The sequence below is a fragment of the Anomaloglossus baeobatrachus genome, chromosome 5 (assembly GCF_048569485.1).
Source record: "Anomaloglossus baeobatrachus isolate aAnoBae1 chromosome 5, aAnoBae1.hap1, whole genome shotgun sequence".
Taxonomy (NCBI): domain Eukaryota; kingdom Metazoa; phylum Chordata; class Amphibia; order Anura; family Aromobatidae; genus Anomaloglossus; species Anomaloglossus baeobatrachus.
This window is the reverse complement of record NC_134357.1, coordinates 501,695,319-501,715,024: the sequence shown is the minus strand read 5'-3', so window position 1 is coordinate 501,715,024 and position 19,706 is coordinate 501,695,319. Positions and strand designations below refer to the sequence as shown.

The 19,706-nt window shown below is 47.4% G+C and overlaps 1 protein-coding gene across 1 annotated transcript in view; it reads right to left on the bottom strand.

Annotated features, from left to right (window-relative positions):
• Positions 1 to 18,479, bottom strand: part of LOC142311951 (uncharacterized) — a 60,578-nt gene extending 42,099 nt beyond the window's left edge. Inside the window, exons 1-6 of the mRNA XM_075350820.1 lie at positions 18,384 to 18,479; positions 18,075 to 18,254; positions 17,869 to 17,992; positions 17,688 to 17,785; positions 17,411 to 17,495; positions 3,022 to 4,076 (exon numbers count right to left, since the gene is read on the bottom strand). Of these exons, the coding sequence (XP_075206935.1) occupies positions 3,022 to 4,076; positions 17,411 to 17,495; positions 17,688 to 17,785; positions 17,869 to 17,992; positions 18,075 to 18,254; positions 18,384 to 18,461 (1,620 nt within the window). The 5' untranslated portion in view covers positions 18,462 to 18,479. The remainder of the gene's footprint in view (positions 1 to 3,021; positions 4,077 to 17,410; positions 17,496 to 17,687; positions 17,786 to 17,868; positions 17,993 to 18,074; positions 18,255 to 18,383) is intronic.
• Positions 18,480 to 19,706: the final 1,227 nt, after the last annotated feature.

Sequence of the window (19,706 nt, the reverse complement as noted above, 5' to 3'; positions counted from 1 at the left end):
TGTGTTGAGGGGGAAATTTAACCCCGAGCTTTACAGTTACTCACCAAAAAACTTGTTTACTTTAAAGTCAATGGAGCTGGGAGATACAGGTCGTTAATCTGGTTGCTATAGGGAATGAAAGATATTTTTAGTATAAGACAGCTGATGTGTCAGTCGGTATGATTACAGTGGAGACAGAGAGACAGACTGAAACAGGCAAATCGAGAGACACAGAGAGAGAGAGATCTACAGAGAGGCAGACGGAGAGGAAGGCAGACAGGGCGAGAGGAAGACAGAGAGACAGGTAGGGCGAGAGACAGACATAGACAGACATGGACATAGAGAGAGACAGACAGAGAGGGAGACAGACAGAGGGTGAGAGACAAAGAGACACTATCCTGGGCAACGCTGGGTAAAGAAACATAGATCACACAAAGAACTAAGTTTTCAATGCAGATTTTTAATCATAATTGATAATAGGTTTCAAAGGGCTTGTCCAACACTTTTCTCTTCCACTTGATGTGACATTTGCCGTTGTGAGATACTACTGTACATAATAGGGTTAACTGCCAAGGCTGCTATTTGATTCTTAACTGGCATCATCCAGTGGTATACAGCCAGACGTTTGCAGACCATGGGGCTGTTTTGAAGCCGGTGAGCCAGGGAAGGGCCTGGTGTGTCGAAGTTTCAATGATTTCCGCATCTTTAGGACACACATAAAGTTAAATACAATGGTGGAGCCATCAGCTCATTGATACATTATTTAGCTAGAGCATATTAGTTCTAGAGCAGCAGGCAAAATTAAATTACTAGATCGTGATTGCTGTGCGGAGTCTTAGGGCGGCTTTGTACGTTGCAACATCGCACGTGCGATGTTGGTGGGGTCAAATCGAAAGTGACGCACATCTGGCGTCACTTTCGACATCGTAGTGTGTAAATCCTAGATGATACGATGAACGAGCGCAAAAGGTGTATTTTCCGACATTTCCATAATGCCGGTGCTGCGACAGGTACGATTTTGTTCCTCGTTCCTGCGGCAGCACACATCGCTGTGTGTGACACCGCAGGAGCGAGGAACATCACCTTACCTGCCGCCGGCAGCTATTCGGAAGGAAGGAGGTGGGCGGGATGTTTACATCCTGCTCATCTCCGCCCCTCCGCCGCTATTGGCCGCCTGCCGTGTGACGTCGCTATGACGCCGCACGACCCGCCCCCTTAGGAAGGAAGCGGGTCGCCGGCCAGAGCGACGGTCGTAGGGCAGGTGAGTGCATGTGAAGCTGGCGTAGCGATAATTTTCGCTACGCCAGCTATCACAAGATATCGTACCTGCGACGGGGGCAGGGACTATCGCGTGCGACATCGCAGCATCGGCTTGCGATGTCGCAACGTGCAAAGTGCCCCTTAGGTGTACTTTGCACGTTGTGACATCGCTAGCATCGGCTAGCGATGCTGAGGGCGATAGTACCCGCCCCTGTCGCACATGCGATATGTGGTGATTGCTGCTGTAGCGAACATTATCACTACGGCAGCTTCAGACGCACATACCTGCTCGGCGACGTCGCTGTGACCGCCGAACTATCCCTCCTTCAGGGGGAGGTGCGTTCAGTGTCACAGCGACGTCACTAATCAGCCGGCCAATAGAAGTGGAGGGGCGGAGATGAGCGGGACATAACATCCCGCCCACCTTCTCCCTTCCGCATTGCCATCGGGACGCAGGTAAGGAGATGTTTGTCGCTCCAGCGGGTTTACACACAGCGATGTGTGGTGCCGCAGGAGTGACAAACAACATCGTACCTGCGGTCGACCCAACATTATGAAAATGACCGACGCTACACAGATCACCGATTTTCGACGCTTTTGCAATTGTTTATCGGCGGGTCTAGGATTTACACGTTGTGATGTCGTTACCGGCGCCGGATGTGCGTCACTAACGACGTGACCCCGACGATATTTCGGATGCGATGTCGCAACGTGTAAATTACCCCTTAGTCCACATAGAACAGACCAAAACACTGCATTTGGGGAACGAGATTGGGTGAGTATTTTTGAAATTATGTCATTGCATTTTTCTGTGTTCTATTAGGTGGCACTTAGGGAGCATCATATGGTATTGATGGGCACATCACATTGTATTAGGGGGCACTTAGGGAGCATCATACTGTATTAGGGAGCAAATCATACTGTACTGAAAGGAACAGTAGCGGCCTCATACTGTATTTCTTAGCTTTATGGGGGCATAATACTGAATTGGGGAACCATAGGTGAATCACACTATGTTGAGGCCACATTGATGGCCTCAAACTGTAATTGGAGACACTGAAGGGTTCAAACTATATTAGGGGGATACTGAGGGGGCATCAAACTATATTTAGGGTACTGTGGCACCCTCAATATACTGAGGGCAATATGGGGGCATTATACCATATTGGGGCACTATGATGGCCTCGCACTATTATTGAACAGAATGTGGAAGCATAATATTGTATTGAGAGCACTGTGGAGACATCATACAGTGTTGGGGGTCACACTGGTAACATGACTGGAAGGTTCTGTGGGGGAATCTGTGTAAACATCACACTGTTTGCGGGAATCCTTTGTGGGAACATTAAATTGTGGGAAAATGCACTATTAAAAGGGAGCAGGGAGACATCCTTTTTGTATGCTATAGAAAAGGAACTGTACTGGGTGGGACACTAAGGAAATATTCTAGTAGCAGAATTTCTTTAAGTATATATAAATCAACACTCTCTTCTCTACCTCTACAAGTTGGGAAGTACGCTCGTCTTCTGCTGCACTTACATACCATTACTCCATCGAGTAATTCTTGTTTCTTTTGTGGTGGCGGGGCAATTAACTTTGTCTATGCATGCCCTAGGCTCAATCTAATTAACATCATCTTATTAACTTAGATGTGACTGATTTTGACTAATGTTTTTCTTGTACATGTTCTATGATGTCTATCAATGTGTCAATTCTCTATAAAACATTTTCAACATTGAAACTAAGTGATTGTTCTCCAGTGTGAGTTCTCTGATGTCTAACAAGATTTGTTTTTCGACTAAAATTTTTTCCACATTCTGAACATGAAAAAGGTTTCTCTCCTGTGTGAATTCTTAGATGTTTAACAAGTTTTGCTTTCTCACTATACAGATTCCCACATTCTGAACATGAAAATGGCTTCTCCCCTGTGTGAATTTTCTGATGTGTAACAAAGTTGGTTTTCCGATTAAAACATTTACCACATTCTGGACATGAAAATGGTTTCTCCCCTGTGTGAATTTTCTGGTGTTTAACAAGATATGATTTTTCTATAAAACATTTCCCACATTCTGAACAAGAAAATGGCTTTTCCCCTGTATGAGTTCTCTGATGCGTAACATAATTTATTTTTCGACTGAAACATTTCCCACATTCTAAACATGAATATGGCATTTCCCCTATGTGAACTTTCTGATGTTTAACAAGATATGATTTCTCTAAAAAACATTTCCCACATTCTGAACATGAAAATGGCTTCTCCCCTATGTGAATTTTCTGATGTTTAACAAGATATGATTTCTCTATAAAACATTTGCCACATTCTGAACATGAAAATGGCCTCTCCCCTGTGTGGCTTTTCTGATGTGTAACAAAACTTGTTTTCCGATTAAAGCATTTCCCACATTCTGAACATGAATATGGCTCCTGCCCTGTGTGAATTCTCTGATGAGTAACAAAATTTTTTTTATGATTAAAGCATTTCCCACATTCTGAGCATGAAAATGGCTTCTCCCCAGTGTGAATTCTCTGATGTGTAACAAGATGTGATTTCTCTGTAAACCATTTCCCACATTCTGAACATGAAAATGTTTCCTCCCATGTGTGAGCTATTTCGTGTTCAATAACCCTTATATTAATTTTGTTTTGCATTTTGGTTTTTGATGATGCACAAGATAGAACTTGCTGTAATGGATCACATGAAAGATTTTTTCTGAGAAGGGCTTGATGGGTATCTGGCGTAATAGAATGTTCTTCACTTGTATCTGATTTGACAAAAGAATCATCTGCTGCAAAGTTTGAAAATATCAGATTTCTCTCTGCAGTCCTGGTACAGTTATCTGCCAATAATAAAAGTGATATGATTTTTCAGTAACACTGCATTGAAATTATATTATTTTATATTTTATAACATTTTCATACAAAGTGTAATGCAATTCAATTAATCAACAGACTAAGACATTAGACCACAAAGTAAGGACTTATAGATTATTATATTAGGTCACCAGGTTATGCTCTTTAAAATTTTCACTTCTCTTAAGTCTTCTTCTCCATACGTTCATGTTTGACTTCACTTGTCACTAATCATTTCCAGTATGATGTTCAGGAAACACTCATAAAAGGGGCCTGTAAGTCACTGGTACTTTCTTTCCCTCAAAATGAGACCTACCCAGAAAATAAGCCCTAGCATGATTTAACAGGATTTTTGGCTTGAAATACAAGCCCTACTCCCAAAATAAGACCTTGTTACAGTCAGGGAGGGCGATAGTGGTAGTCAGAGTGCAAGTTCTCAGGACCCTCACTCAATTAGGACCCAAGTGTTTGTATTCCGAGGTTAAAATTGTTTAACGACCTTCGGTGACTTAACAGTCATGTGACTATGATGAAACCAACAGTCTTTTAATTGCAGGAGTCTAAAGGAACAGACAAGGAGGCAGGTTGGTATAGAGGACTGGCTTTAGGTGGAAGGCAGATCAAAATGGGGAATTTCACAGGGCCCCCAGCGTTTCTATCCTGCTCTGATAAGACTGCTTAAGGACCTTCGTGACATCAAGGTGATGTGACTATGTTGTCACCAAAAGTTTCTTAATTGGAGGAGTATAATGTTGAAGAGGAGACAGGCTAGTACATATGTGTAGTGTGTGTTTCTCTCTAGAGATAGAGATAGAGATATAGAGATATAGAGATATATATAGATATACTAGCTGTACTACCCGACTTCGCCCGGGTTAATAACTGCTGTTAACAAAATAGAATGTATTAACATTCCCGGGATAGAATGTATAAATAGAATATATTAACGCCCGGGATAGTAACTGTCTCTTTGTTTCTCTCCAATTCTCTGTCTGTCTCCCCCTCTGTATATATCTCTCTCGATCTCTCTATCTTTGTCTGTCTCTTTCCCTGTCTGTCTCTGACTGTCTGTCTCTTTCCCTGGCTATCTATCTCTTTCCCTGTCTGTCTGCCTCTTTCCCTGTGTCTGCCTCTTTCCCTGTGTCTGCCTCTTTCCCTGTGTCTGCCTCTTTCCCTGTGTCTGCCTCTTTCCCTGTGTCTGCCTCTTTCCCTGTGTCTGCCTCTTTCCCTGTGTCTGCCTCTTTCCCTGTGTCTGCCTCTTTCCCTGTGTCTGCCTCTTTCCCTGTGTCTGCCTCTTTACCTGTCTGTGTCTGTCTCTTTACCTGTCTGTGTCTGTCTCTTTACCTGTCTGTGTCTGTCTCTTTACCTGTCTCTCGCTTTCCCTCTCTTTCCCTGTCAGTCTGTCTGTTTTTCTGTCTCTTTGTATTTGTCTCTTAGCCTGTCTATGTCTGTTTCATACTCTGTCTGTGTCTGCCTCTTTCCCTGGCTGCATTGTGACACGCCAACATTCCATATAAGGGCGTGGCTGCGCATTCTTCTGAAGTTCTGGCTGCACTGTGGCTCCCAGCTCCATTCGCTTTAATGGAGGCAGGTTTTTTGGCGAATAACTGTAAAGAGCGGGGTTAAAATTTCCTCTCGAAACATAGCCTATGACGCTCTAAGGGTCCAGAAGTGTGAGTGTGCAAAATTTTGTGGCTGTAGCTGCGACGGTGCGGATGCCAATCCCGGACATACACACACACATACACACACTTACATACACACACACACATTCAGCTTTATATATTAGATATATACACATACATACATACATACATACATAGGTGTATACTACACGTGGTACACACGGGGTTTGTGGATATTATAGTATACACATGTGTGTATGCTACATGGGTTACACACAGGGTTTGGAGAATCATGGTGATGTTTCTCAATGTGATATGATTATGTTGGAATAAATGGTTTTTTTTTTCCCAAGAATAAATGTGGATTGTTGTTCATGGAAAAAAAGTAAGACATGCCCTGAAAATAAGCCCTAACCGATCTTTTGGAGCAAAAAACAATGTACCGTGTTTCCCTGAAAATAAGCCCTAACAGGAATTTTTATCCTTTTTGGTATAGGGCCTAATATATAAGCCCTACCCCGAAAATAAGCCCTAGTAGTGGTTCAATAATGAAGTGTCCATGCAAATAAAAAAGATAAAGATATTGCAGGACAATTCATTATAGAAAGCAGACACACCAAAAGAAGAGAAGATAGAAGTCCCCGCAGTCATACTCACCAGACGCTAAAAGGGGGGACCTGCAATGGAACGCCCACCAGCACACATCAGATCACGCACACACACTCACCACATCCAATGATACCGATCACTTCTGGCCAGCAGGGAAACCTGGGACACAGTGCAGTGGAGCACAAGGACCTGCGGTGGAATGCACGGAGGACCTTCGGTGGAATGCATCAATGTGTTCCACTGCAGGTCCTCTATGCATTCCACCGCAGGTCCTCACGCTCCACTGCACTGCAACCCACGTTTCCCTGCTGGCCAGCAATAGGTATCATCGGATGTTGTGTGTGCGTGTGCAATCTGATGTGTGATTGTGTGTGTGCAATGTGATGTGTGTGTAATCTGATGTGTGTGTATATTCGATCTGAAGTGTGTGTGTGTGTGTATATTGATTTGTGTGTGTATATCAGTATTTGCGATTTGTTGTGTGTGAGTGTTGGTCTGAAGCAAGGGAGGACCACAGTACCTGCTGGGAGCACCTGCTGAAGATCACAGGAGGACCTCGTAGTGACACCGATGTCCAGGGTTGGATAAGTATGATTCTCCTAGGAAGGAGGGGGGGTCTGCTTTTTTTGGACGGGTTCAACTTTTCAACAACTGAGTTTCCCCAAGAATAAGTCCTACCCCAAAAATAAGTCCTAGTCCATTTTTCAGGGCAAAAAACTAATATGAGACAGTGTCTTATTTTTGGGGACATATGGTAATACTCTGTCTTATTTTGAGTGAAACAGGATATTAGGTGGTGTCTCTGTCTCATTCTTCCATGACAGCCACATGCCTAATTTTTCTACATACTGCAACACAATTATGTTGAAGTATATAGAACAAGTATATAGAACAAGCAATGAAATGGTTGCAGATTAAAGTCGTCTAAAAGGACTAAAAAAAAAAATAGAAGGATTTTTGTGTACTCACCGTAAAATCTCTTTCTCTGAGTCTTCATTGGGGGACACAGGACCATGGGTGTATGCTGCTGTGACTAGGAGGCTGACACTAAGTGAACATAAAAAGAGTTAGCTCCTCCCTGGCAGTGTACACCCCGAGCCGGAGGCGGAACTATGCCAGTTTACAGCAAAAGCAGTAGTAGGAGAGACCTGAACAACCATAACTAACAATGTAATACAAGAGAAAAAATGTGTGGTGAAAAACACAGTGCCTTATGGGCACGTAATATATATCATAGCCGGATGGAAACAAAGGTGACCCGCGAACAACATCGGGAAACATCCGGTAAATGAAGACCTCACAATCCAAACAGGGTGGGTGCTGTGTCCCCCAATGAAGACTCAGAGAAAGAGATTTTACGGTGAGTACACAAAAATCCTTCTTTCTCTATCGCTTTCATTGGGGGACACAGGACCATGGGACGTCCAAAAGCAGTCCCTGGGTGGGTAGATAAGCCGTCCTACAGATCCAAAACAAACACACAAATTCTGTAGGAAAGTTCTGTACAAATGTTTACTACCTTTTTAGAGGTGTGCGACACCTTTCTCCCAAGGCAGGCATCTGCTGATGCCTGGGTGTGGACCTTGTAAAACCTGGTGAAGGTATGAAGACTGGACCACGTTGCGGCTTTGCAGACTTGCTCGGCTGAAGCCTAGTGCCTGATTGCCCAAGACGCCCCAACTGCACGGGTGGAATGGGCTCTTACTCCCCTCGGAGGGGACTTGTCCCTGATTCGGTAGGACTCCGAAATGGCTGACCTGATCCATCTGGCAATGGTAGCCTTGGACGCCGGCATGCCCTTCTTGGAACCAGAAGGCAGGACGAACAGGTTGTCTGATTTGCGGAAAGGCGCAGTTCTCGAGACGTAAGTCCTAAGCGCTCGTACTAAGTCCAGAGTGTGTAGTGACCTTTCCAAGGAGCGAGTGGGTGCCGGACAAAAAGATGGAAGCACGATCTCCTCATTCAGGTGAAAAGGAGACACCACCTTCGGCAGGAACTCCGGAGACGGGCGCAGGACAACCTTGTCCTGGTGAAAAACAAGAAAAGGTGAACGTCACGAAAGAGCTGCCAGTTCAGACGTTCTCCTGATTGAAGTGACCGCCACCAAAAAGACCACTTTCCAGGATAAGTGTGAGAATGAAGATTTTTTGAGTGGTTCAAATGGAGCCAGTTGGAGGGATCCTAAAACCAGATTAAGATCCCATGGTTCTAGCGGAGCCCGATAGGGCGGATTCAGATGAGTGACTCCTTGGATGAACGTCTTGACCTGCGGACGTGATGCTAGATTTCTTTGGAAAAGAACCGACAAAGCCGAAACCTGCCCCTTGATGGTTGCCAGCGAGAGACCCGCTTGCAACCCTGCCTGAAGTAACGCTAGAAGCGTCGGTAGTGACAGAACTAGCGGGGAGCGATTGCCGTTGACCTCGCACCACTGAAAAAAGGCCTTTCAGGTGCGGTAGTAGATCTTTGAAGATGAAGGCTTTCGAGCCCTAATCATAGTGTGACTCACTCCTGGAGCAAATCCTGACTGGGCTAACAGCCAGGATTCAAGAGCCATGCCGTTAAATTGAGAACCCCTGAATTTTGATGGAAGAGCGGACCCTGAGACAGCAGGTCCGGCCGATCCGGAAGCCGCCATGGGGTGTCTGCGACGAGCTGTGCGAGTTCTGCGAATCGTGCTCGCCTGGGCCATTCTGGGGCGATGAGAATCACCGGAATGCCCTCTGCCTTGATTTTCTTGAGGACTCTTGGGATCAGTGGCAGCGGCGGAAAGATGAATGGTAGTCTGAACTGATTCCACGGAAGAATGAGGGCGTCGACTCCTAGCGCCTGCTGGTCGTGGTAGCGGGATATGAACTGTGGGACTTGATTGATGAACCGCGAGGCCATCAGGTCCACATCCGGAGTCCCCCACCTGTGGCAAATCTGCTCGAAAACCTCTCTGTTGAGAGACCATTCGCCCGACGCCAGACCCTGTCTGCTGAGGTAGTCGGCCGCCCAGTTTTCCACGCCGGGGAAATGTACCGCGGAGATCCTGGCGTGGTGAGACTCTGTCCACTGTATGATCCTCTTCACCTCTCTCATTGCCATGAGGCTCCTCGTGACGCCCTGATAATTGATGTATGCCACCGCGGTGGCGTTGTCTGATTGTATCCTGATTGGAGACCCCTGGAGAAGGCGCTGAAAGGCTTGCAGGGCTCGTAGGACTGCTTTTAACTCCAAAACATTGATCGGGAGCCGGCTTTCCTGGTAGGACCACTGACCGTGAGCCGTGTGTTCATGGAAGACCGCTCCCCAGCCCAGCAGGCTGGCATCGGTGGTGACTGTCTTCCAGTGCACAAGTAAGAACGACGTTCCTTTGACGAGATTCTGGCTGTTGGTCCACCAGCGCAGCGAGTGGCGGACTTCCGGGGACAAATGTATCTTGCGATTCAAGGTGAATAGAGACTTGTCCCAATTGTGCAGCAGAGATAGCTGAAGAGGACGAAGGTGGAAGCGGGCAAACGGAACCGCCTCTATTGCCGCCACCATTCGGCCGAGGGCCCTCATACCAAATCGTATGGACACCGCTCTGGAGTGGTGGAGGGTCTGGACGTCCTTCCGGAGGGAGACAATCTATTCCTGTGGAAGGAACACGCGTCCTTGGATGGTATCGAACTCCATGCCTAGGACGGTAATCCGGCGAGCCGGGGTCAACGAGGACTTCTTCCGATTGATGAGCCAACCGAGACGGGATAGAGTGTCCATGGTGATCTGGACACTTAGACGACAGTCGTTGAAAGAGGACCCTTTGATCAGCAAGTCGTCCAGGTATGTATGGAATTACCAAAACACCTCTGGAGTGTAGGATCGACATGGCAGCCGCCATGACTTTCGTGAACACTCGAGGCGCAGACGCAAGACCAAACGGTAAGGCAGTGAACCGACTTGGAGGAATTGACGTAAATTCTATCTTGTAACCCGAGACTAGGATTTCTCTGACCCAAGCGTCTGTGATCAAGGGGATCCAGACGCGTTGGAAAAGAGAAAGGCGCCCCCCCACCTAGTCTGCGCTGATGCGCGAAGACCACGAGTCATTTGGAGGTGTATCGCTGAGATCTAGATGCTGGTTTGGCAGGTTGGCGTGGTCTGGAACGCCAGGAGGGATTTGTCTTGAAAGACGGGTTCTTCCTGCTTCTCTGCGGGGATCTGTTCCTCCTAGGCTGTGTCGGGGAACTGAAGATGCGAAAAGGGCGAAAACCTGAGGTCGGCTGGCGGCGCGGCACACATCTTGGTCTCAGTTGGGGAAGGGAGGTGCTTTTCTCTCCCGTAGCCTCGGTGATAATCTGATCGAGCCTGTCCCCAAACAGGCGGCCTCCTGCAAACGGGAGGGCGGTAAGGGATTTCTTTGAAGCCGCGTCTGCATTCCGGGCTCTGAGCCAGACCGCCCGGCGGATTGCCACCGTGTTGATGGCCGCTTGTGCTGCGCAATTGGCTGTAGACAGAGATGCGTTAATGATGTACTCACCCGCCAGAGCAATCTGTGCCGCCATGTTGACGAGCTCGGGATCGCCAGACTGCGAGCGAAGCCTCTGCGGAGGGTGTCGGCCCAGGTCACCATGGCCTTAGCTACCCAGAGGGCGGCGAAGGGCGGAGACAGGGCCGCGCCTGCCGCCTCAAAAGCCGAGCGGGTGAATCTCTCGATGTTCCGGTCCGTGGCATCACGGAGCGATGTTCCCTGCGGCAGAGATAGGACTGTATGCGAGGCCAGGCGGGAGACCGGAGGGTCGACCACTGGTGAGCCCGCCCATTCCTTCCTGAGATCCTCGGGGAAGGGATAGTGTAAATCAATCGACTTACCGCTGTTGAACGTCCTGTTCGGTTGCCGTCTGTGCTTGCGTAAGATCTCAGCGAACTCTGGATGATCGCAGAAATACCTGTGAACACATTTAAGTCGTTTGAAAGATACCTGTGAGCTCTGGGTGGTTGCAGGGTCCGGCTGTAGCTTCAGCGTCGTATACACCGCGTCGACCAGGCTGTCCACCATACGCCTGACATCGGCTGAATGATCCGAAACCAGAAGGGAGGCTGCATCCGACTCTTCCCCTGAATCGTTAGACGGTCTCGGAGACGAGTGGCACTCGGGCCTTGGAGGGGAGAGTAACCTCTGGGAGGAATTGGAAGACGACACCGTGCGGGTCCGCTTCCTCGCTCCAGTAGTCGGGTCTGGGTCAGACCGACTGTCTTCCTGCGACGGCTGGACCTGCGGGGCCTGGCTGAGCGTATGGAGCGACTGCAAAGCCTGTGCGATGGTCAGAGACGCCCTCGACAGGGAATCCACCGACTGGGAGAAAGAAGTCAGCCACTCCGGGGGAGGGAGCGCATACTGCTGCAGTAGCGAGTGGGATGGGGGTGCCGGCGGCGTCTGGGGCAATCTGCGTGGGCTGTGGGTCAGGGACGCAAGCTGGCCTTGGGAGAATTTTTCGTTGCAGGACGAGCACGCAAAATGCATTATGAAAGGGATCGGGAAGACTTAGAGTTAGGCATGGCTGCTCAGGGGCTCCTACTAGAGACACTAGGGAGGAGACAGGAGATAGGAAGGAAAAAAGTGGGGAGAAAAAAGTGTAAGAAAAGTTGCTGATCCTAATGAGAAACAGCACTCACCCAGGCCTGTGTCCTCCCCGGGTCAGCAGGAGGCTCAGAGTAGCCGGGGGCAGCCACCGGAAAATAGATGCTGCTACTCAGTGGCCTGCCTGTGCTGAGGTGGGCCGATTTGCAAGAAAAACGCGGGCTTTTGCCTCTTTTTTTTTTTTTTTACTGAGGGGGCGTGCTAGGGATGAGTTCAGCTGTTGCTGGGCAGAAAAAGCGGGGGGCGGGCCAGGAAGACACGCGCGCGCGCGCAAAACGGGGGGCGGAGCGCTTCGGCCTAAGGTAGGCCCACAGCCGGGGACTAAATTTGTGAGCGGCGGCCGCCGGGAGTGCAGCGCTGCGCACGGAGCAGAGCTTACCTGCGTCCCTGCGCGGTGTCCAGATCCCTGGGTCCCATCCTGGCTGCTGCGGCCCCCGGTGAGTGCCGGCTGCTGCTGGCAAGTGCCAGGGGAGGGCTGCTGGGGGGCTGTGGGGGAGACTGCAGAGCGCTCCTGCGCTGCAGTGTGTGATCCTTTGCCTGGGCCCAGTGAATCAGGGAAGAACGCTGGGGGAGGCCTGGTGCTGTGAGCGCTCCTGCGCTTGCGATGATCATCCAGTGCAGAGCATCCTCGCCGTCTCCACCCGAAACACCCCTTGGGACGGTACCATAGGGGTCGACGGGGAGTGAGCCCATAAACAATAAACGTGTGGGACCCCAAGCAGCCCCTGGAGTGGTACCGTGGGGCCGGAGGGGGATAGGGGCTGGCGTCTCGAGCCTCAAGGAACCCTGGGAACGATACCCCGTAGGGAAAGGCGAGGGTATTCTCTGATGCAGGGCCTTTAACCCTGCAGAGGAGATAAAAAACGTAAAAAAGATGAGAAGGCTGAGCGGCGCCGTATAGGATGAAAAAAAACGGAAAAAAGAAATAGCCTAGGCTGAGGTTGGCCCACAGAGATATGGGCCCACATCAGCCTCCTACGACACTAAGCAAAAAACTGGCATAGTTCCGCCTCCGGCTAGGGGTGTACACTGCTAGGGAGGAGCTAACTCTTTTTATGTTCACTTAGTGTCAGCCTCCTAGTCACAGCAGCATACACCCATGGTCCTGTGTCCCCCAATGAAAGCGATAGAGAAATTTATTTTTAAGAATTTAAAATAATATTTGAATCACCGCCTTTTATCCCAATACAAATAAAAAATAAGCATATTTAGTATCACCAAGTACGTAAAAGACCGATCCATTGAAATAAAGCAATTTATCCAAATTGTAAATGCTGTAAGCAGAAAAATAATTAAAAAAATAATTTATTGTGATTCTATTATCTGCAAATCAGCCCATAAATTTTCAATTAAAAAGAAAAAAAAAATGATCAAAATGTTTTATCCACCCACAAAAGGAATCAGTAAAAATTTCAGCTTGCCTCGGAAAAAAAAAGCTCTCACACAGGTTAAATCATCAGTAATTTAAAAATGTATTTCCCACACACAGCCACATACATAAAAAGGGCATTTGGCATCACTGATATTGGAGGATTTTTTTTACAAAAATTATTTTTCCTGCATGAAAGGGAAGAAAAAAATTAAAGCGAAAAAATTAAAACTACCGTATATACGGTCATAAAAAGGTTAAAGGGTGTTTGGGAGATAATATTAGTAATTTCCTAATTTCCAGAGAGTTGACCAGTCACTCCTCTCCCAATCTCCATGCTTTCTCTTGCAGCCAAACATGTAACCGCTTCAGCCAATCACTGACCTCAGCAATGACTAATACATCTTGTAGCTGTATAGTGGAATGGTTATACTTCTATATAAAAATATCTGCCCTACGCTGTGCCCCTTAATAAATAATTGCCACTCACTGTGTTCTCTGCACAAAATATGATGCATACACTGTCCCTCTAATGGTACATGACCACCACATTGCCCTCTCCTTTCCATACTGAGACCCTCTTCACACTGTCTTCTACACTGTGTCCTCATTATACTGCCCGGTCTTTATACTATAGTTACATAGTTACTTAGGTTGAAAAAAAAGACCTAGGTCCATCTAGTTCACCCTTCCTCCATCAATTCTACATTTGGTCACTAAAGCGGGCTTTACACGCTACGATATCACTAGCAATTGCTAGCGATATCGTACGCAAAAGCACCCACCCCTGTCGTGCGCGCGATATCGTGTGATCGTTGCCGCAGCGAACATTATCGCTATGGCAGCGCCACACGCACTTACCTGGTTGGCGGCGTCGCTGTGAGCGGCGAACAATCCCTGCTTCAAGGGGGAGGGACATTCGGCATCACAGCGATGTCACCGCGACGTCACTAAGCGGCCGGCCAATCAAAGCGGAGAGGTGGAGATGAGTGGGACGTAACATCCCGCCCACCTCCTTCCTTCCGCATTGCGATCGGCGACAGGTAAGGAGACGTTTCTCGCTCCTGCGGTGTCACACACAGCGATGTGTGCTGCCGCAGGAGCGACGAACAACATCGATAATCAACCATACCCGATTTTTGGTTTTGGGACGACATCTCCATGGTGAACGATTTTCACCATTTTTGAGGTCGCTTAAGGTCGCTGGTAAGTGTCACATGATGCGATATCGTTAATGAAGCCGGATGTGCGTCACTAACAACGTGACCCCGACGATAAAACATTAACGATATCGTAGCGTGTAAAGCCCCCTTTAGTCATTTATAACCAACAATGTTGTGTGTACTGAGGAAATCATCCAGCCCTTTTTTTATAAGCGGTTATAGTATCTGCCATTACTACCTCTTGTGGTAGGGCATTCCACAGTCTGACCGCTCTAACTGTAAAGAACCCTTTCCTATTTAGCTGCCGGAATCGCTTTTCTTCCACTCGCAGTGTATGCCCCCTGGTTCTTAGTATTGTCTTTGGAAGAAATAAGTCATGTGCCAGTCCTTTATATTGACCACACATATATATGAGATCTCCTCTGAGACATCTTTTTTTCTAAGCTAAACATATCTAACTTTTTCAACATATGGGAGGCCTTTCATTCCATGTAGTAGTCTAGTTAATTGCCTTTGAACCGACTAACTTCTGAATGTCCTTTTTAAAATGTGGAGCTCAAAACTGGATCCCATATGCTAGATGTGGCCTTACAAGTGATTTATAGAGGGGTAACAATACGTTGGGATCGCGGGATCTAATCTCTCTTTTTATACACCCAAAAATCCTTTTTGCTTTAGCAGCTGCTGCTTGACATTGAGTGCTGCTGCTCAGCTTATTTGTAATAAGAATACCCAAGTCCTTCTCCTGTTCTGTAGACCCGAGTTTACTTCCATTTGATGTATACGCAGCTATAGGATTACTCTGTCCTAGGTGCATTACTTTACATTTATCAACATTAAATCTCATTTGCCAAGTATCCGCCCATTCTGACATCTTATCCAGATCTTTTTGGAATATTGTACAATCAAGGTCAGTTTTTAATATGCTATATAGTTTGGTGTCATCAGCAAGGACGGACACTTTACTATCAATCCCATCCACAAAGTCATTAATAAAGAGATTAAAAAGAAATCGGTCCTAGCACAGATCCCTGCGGCACCCCACTGCTGACTATAGCCCATTTAGAGAATGTACCATTTATGACTACTCTTTGTTTTCTATCTTTTAGCCAATTCCTTACTCAGTTGCATATAGTTTCCCCTAGTCCTTGCTTCTGGAACTGTAATATAGTATGTCCCATCATTAGGCACCCCTTCTCGCTATGGCCTCACACTGTCCCCCCCCCATGCTGCCCCCTCTCCATACCCCTCAATTTTTTTCATACCACACAGTCTCCTCACAACCTCCGCACTCATTCCCCCTCACTCCCCAAACTGTGTCCACATACATTTCCTCCTCGCTCCCCCATACTGTGTCTGCACCCATTCTGCCCATTTTCTGCCCATAACGTGTCCTCAAAATTACCCCCTCGCATACATACAGTCCTGAAATTCCCCATACTGTGTCTTCAAGATTAATTTCCCCCGATTGCTCCTCACACTGTGTTCATATGCACCATCAACCTCGCACCCTCTACTATGCCTGTATACATTCCTCCTTCAACCTCTCTCCCCATGCTATATCTATATACATTGCTTCATTGTTCCCCATACTGTGCAAATACATCCCCACTCCCCTCCCTCTCTCCACAAATGTCTTCATATATACATCACTCTTCCTCAGCCTCTCTCTCCATACTGTGTGGCCATATATACTTCCTCCTCTCCACGCTCTCTCTCCATGCTGTGTGACCATACATACTTCCTCCTATCCACCCTCTCTCTCCATGCTGTGTGGCAATACATACTTTCTCCTCTCCACGCTCTCTCTCCATGCTGTGTGGCCATACATACTTCCTCCTCTCCACCCTCTCTCTCCATACTGTGTGGCCATACATACTTCCTCCTCTCCACGCTCTCTCTCCATGCTGTGTGGCCATACATACTTCCTCCTCTCCACCCTCTCTCTCCATGCTGTGTGGCCATACATACTTCCTCCTCTCCACCCTCTCTCTCCATGCTGTGTGGCCATACATACTTCCTCCTCTCCACGCTCTCTCTCCATGCTGTGTGGCCATACATACTTCCTCCTCTCCACCCTCTCTCTCCATACTGTGTGGCCATATATACCTTCTCCTCTCCACCCTCTCTCCATGCTGTGTAGTCATACATACATCCTCCTCTCCATCCTCTCTCCATGTTGTTTGGCCATACATCCTCCTTTCCACCCTCTCTCCATGCTGTGTGGTCATACCTATTTCCACCCTGCCCACCATCTCTCTACATGATATGTGGACACAAATACAATATATTCCACCCTCCATATTGTGTCCGTATATACTGCCCCCCTCACCCTCTGTTGTTCCTCTTCGGTGTCTTCAGCTCCACTGGAGCATTCACCACCGCCGCTGTTTGCTACGTCTGTGGGCAGTGTCTACGACAAGTGACGTCAACAGTCTGATCAGCTGAACTGATCACATTGATGATGTCGCGCTGACCCAGAAGTGTCGGTGGTCAGGGTTCAATTGTAATGGCGTCTGACAGACACCATTACAATTGATCACAAGGAGCCACCCGCCGCACTTCCTCTGAGTCTGGGCTGTCAGCTTGATAGCAGGACTCAGAATAGCCGGCTCCCACTACGGAAGGTGGCAAAACGGAACGGGGAGAATCTCAGAGCGCGGCATCATGCAGCCCAACAGAGCCTCTCTGGAACTGCGCCTGGGGCAACTGCGCCTGGAGCAAATGCCCCGCCAGCTCCCCCTCTAGATACTCCTCTGAGTAAAGAAACATTTCAGTTTTGGTCATTGAAAATTTATAGTCAAAATGTGTTAATAAAAAAATAAGGCAAAAAAGAGTGGCTTTCATTTGGGTCCCAAATCTTTAAAATCCACATTAAAAACAACTGTGAACATAGTCTGAAGAATTCAACAAGGCATATTCTCTGCATTTAGTGGTTTCTACTCACCTGTGTCTGTAGGTATCTCCTCTTTACACCATTCATCACCACTCACATATGTCCCTGTGGTATTAATATAGGTCAGATCTTCACCCTGAAAGAAATATTGTAAAAGTCACAGATGGAGAAGTTGCATTTATGATGAGCTCTAATCCTGCAATCTCTACCATTTTCATACACACTTATAAAACATATAATATTGGAGGACAAAACAAGACTGAGCACAAGACCTTCACAGCCGTCTACACATCATAGGGAGATGTCATGGCACCTTCTCTCCATCTACCTGATGATCCTGAGGAACATCTGGACTTTCTTGTTTACAGTCCTGTGGAAGAAGAGGACGGGGACATCGCTCTGGTGTTGTCCTCTCACTGGATAGAACTGGAGGAAACACATACAAGGACTGAATTCATTCCTTACATACAGATAATTATAGGCCGTGTGTGTTTAGTCCTGTCTATTACCTGGTGATGTGAGGGGCTGGGGAATCTCCATCATGACGTCCTTGTACAGATCTTTGTGTCCGTCTAAATACTCCCACTCCTCCATGGAGAAATAGACGGTGACATCCTGACACCTTATAGGAACCTGACACATACAATGATACCGTCATCCCCCGATCCCTTCATAGCGTTACTGTATAATGTCCCAGCATTCCCAGCAGTGTCACCTCTCCAGTCAGCAGCTCAATCATCTTGTAGGTGAGTTCTAGGATCTTCTGGTCATTGATGTCCTCATGTATCAGGGGGTGAGGTGGAGGCCCCGTGATTGGGCTCAGGGGTCTTCCCCATCCCTCAGACACAGGGTCCTGACAGCGCTCACTAGAGGTCTTCTTCACTACTGTGTAATCCTGGTTATGGAGAGACACATTAATAAATCTCACTACAGACATTTCCAGAGTCCTCACCTCTCCAGTTCTGTCCATCTGTTATTCCCATAGATAAGAATGATGTAATGTGACGTCATCAGAATCTCTCACCTCTCCAGTAAGCCGGAAGAGGATCTCTAGGGTGAGGTGTAATATCCTCTCCGCCATCTTGTCCCTGTCCCTATCCATCCTTGACGGATCAATCAGGAAAATTCTCTTCTATAGAAGATCTGAGAGGATCCGATATTGTAGGGACCTGAATGGGGAGAAGATGACGATGTAACATCAGAAAGATCCCATGTAAGAAATCTCCGGAGCTGTTACCGGCTTCACATGATCACTACATCCAGTCCTGGCCCCGTCCTGCCCCCGGTATAACACACAATCCAACTATAGTCACACACAGAGATTTATCATGGGCTCAGCACTAAGTGGGTTAATGCCCCCTACGCCCAGTAATGAGGAATCTCGACACACCTCCTCCTGCAGAGCCGCACACCAAAAATACGGCTGTTCTGTGCTTCCAGGACCTGTGATGATGTCACAGTCATCTGATCAGTCACTTGGCGGGGAGGAGCCGTCCTACATTTTGCAGGAAGCTGCTATATGAATGGCTACATGTGCACGCTGCAGTTTTTGTCGCGTTTTTGACGCTTTATTTATGCAGTTTTGTCAGAAAGTTCTCACTTCTAACTTCCTATCAAAGTCTATGAGAATTCAGATTTGCTGTTAGCATGTTGCAGTTTTTTTCTCTGCAGTTTATTTATCACAAATTTCTAACAAAAAAAAGTAGCAGGTTCTGTCTTCTTTTGCTTTGTCACACTTTCTACTGAAAGACATGAAATCAGAATTGACAAAAACGCATCAAAAACGCATAAAGAAACGCACCATCATTACTAGCGTTTTTATTTTTACATTAACAGGCTCTCTGGGACAAGGTGCAGTTTTGGTTCCAGTTTTGGTTTGCCTAAGGCTTTATTCACACGTCAATATTTTTTATCAGTGTTTCTCAGAAACAGAAAACAGGTGTACATCTTTCAATTATAGTTTTTCTCTGTCCCACTCCTGGTTTTCTCATACAAACACTGATGGAAAATACTGATGTGTGAATGATGTGTGGCGCCCCTAACCTGGTCAGGCGCCCCTAACCTGGTCAGGCGCCACTGAGTACTGCACTCAGGCTGAGTGAGTACAAAACAGGTAATCCAGAAGGCTGACCGGGGTGTGGACACATGGGCACATAGTAACCAGGTCTCCCACATTGACCTTTGAGGGGACCCCTGTGGAATCCAGGAGGGAGCGTGGCCTCCATCTCCACTCAAGGGGTGTGGTAGAGAAGATGGTTGCTAGAGTTGCGGAGGCAGACACTAGTGATGGGCAGTCCAGCTCTTTTTGGTGATCCGGTTCCTATGGCTCCGCTCACCAAAAAGAGCC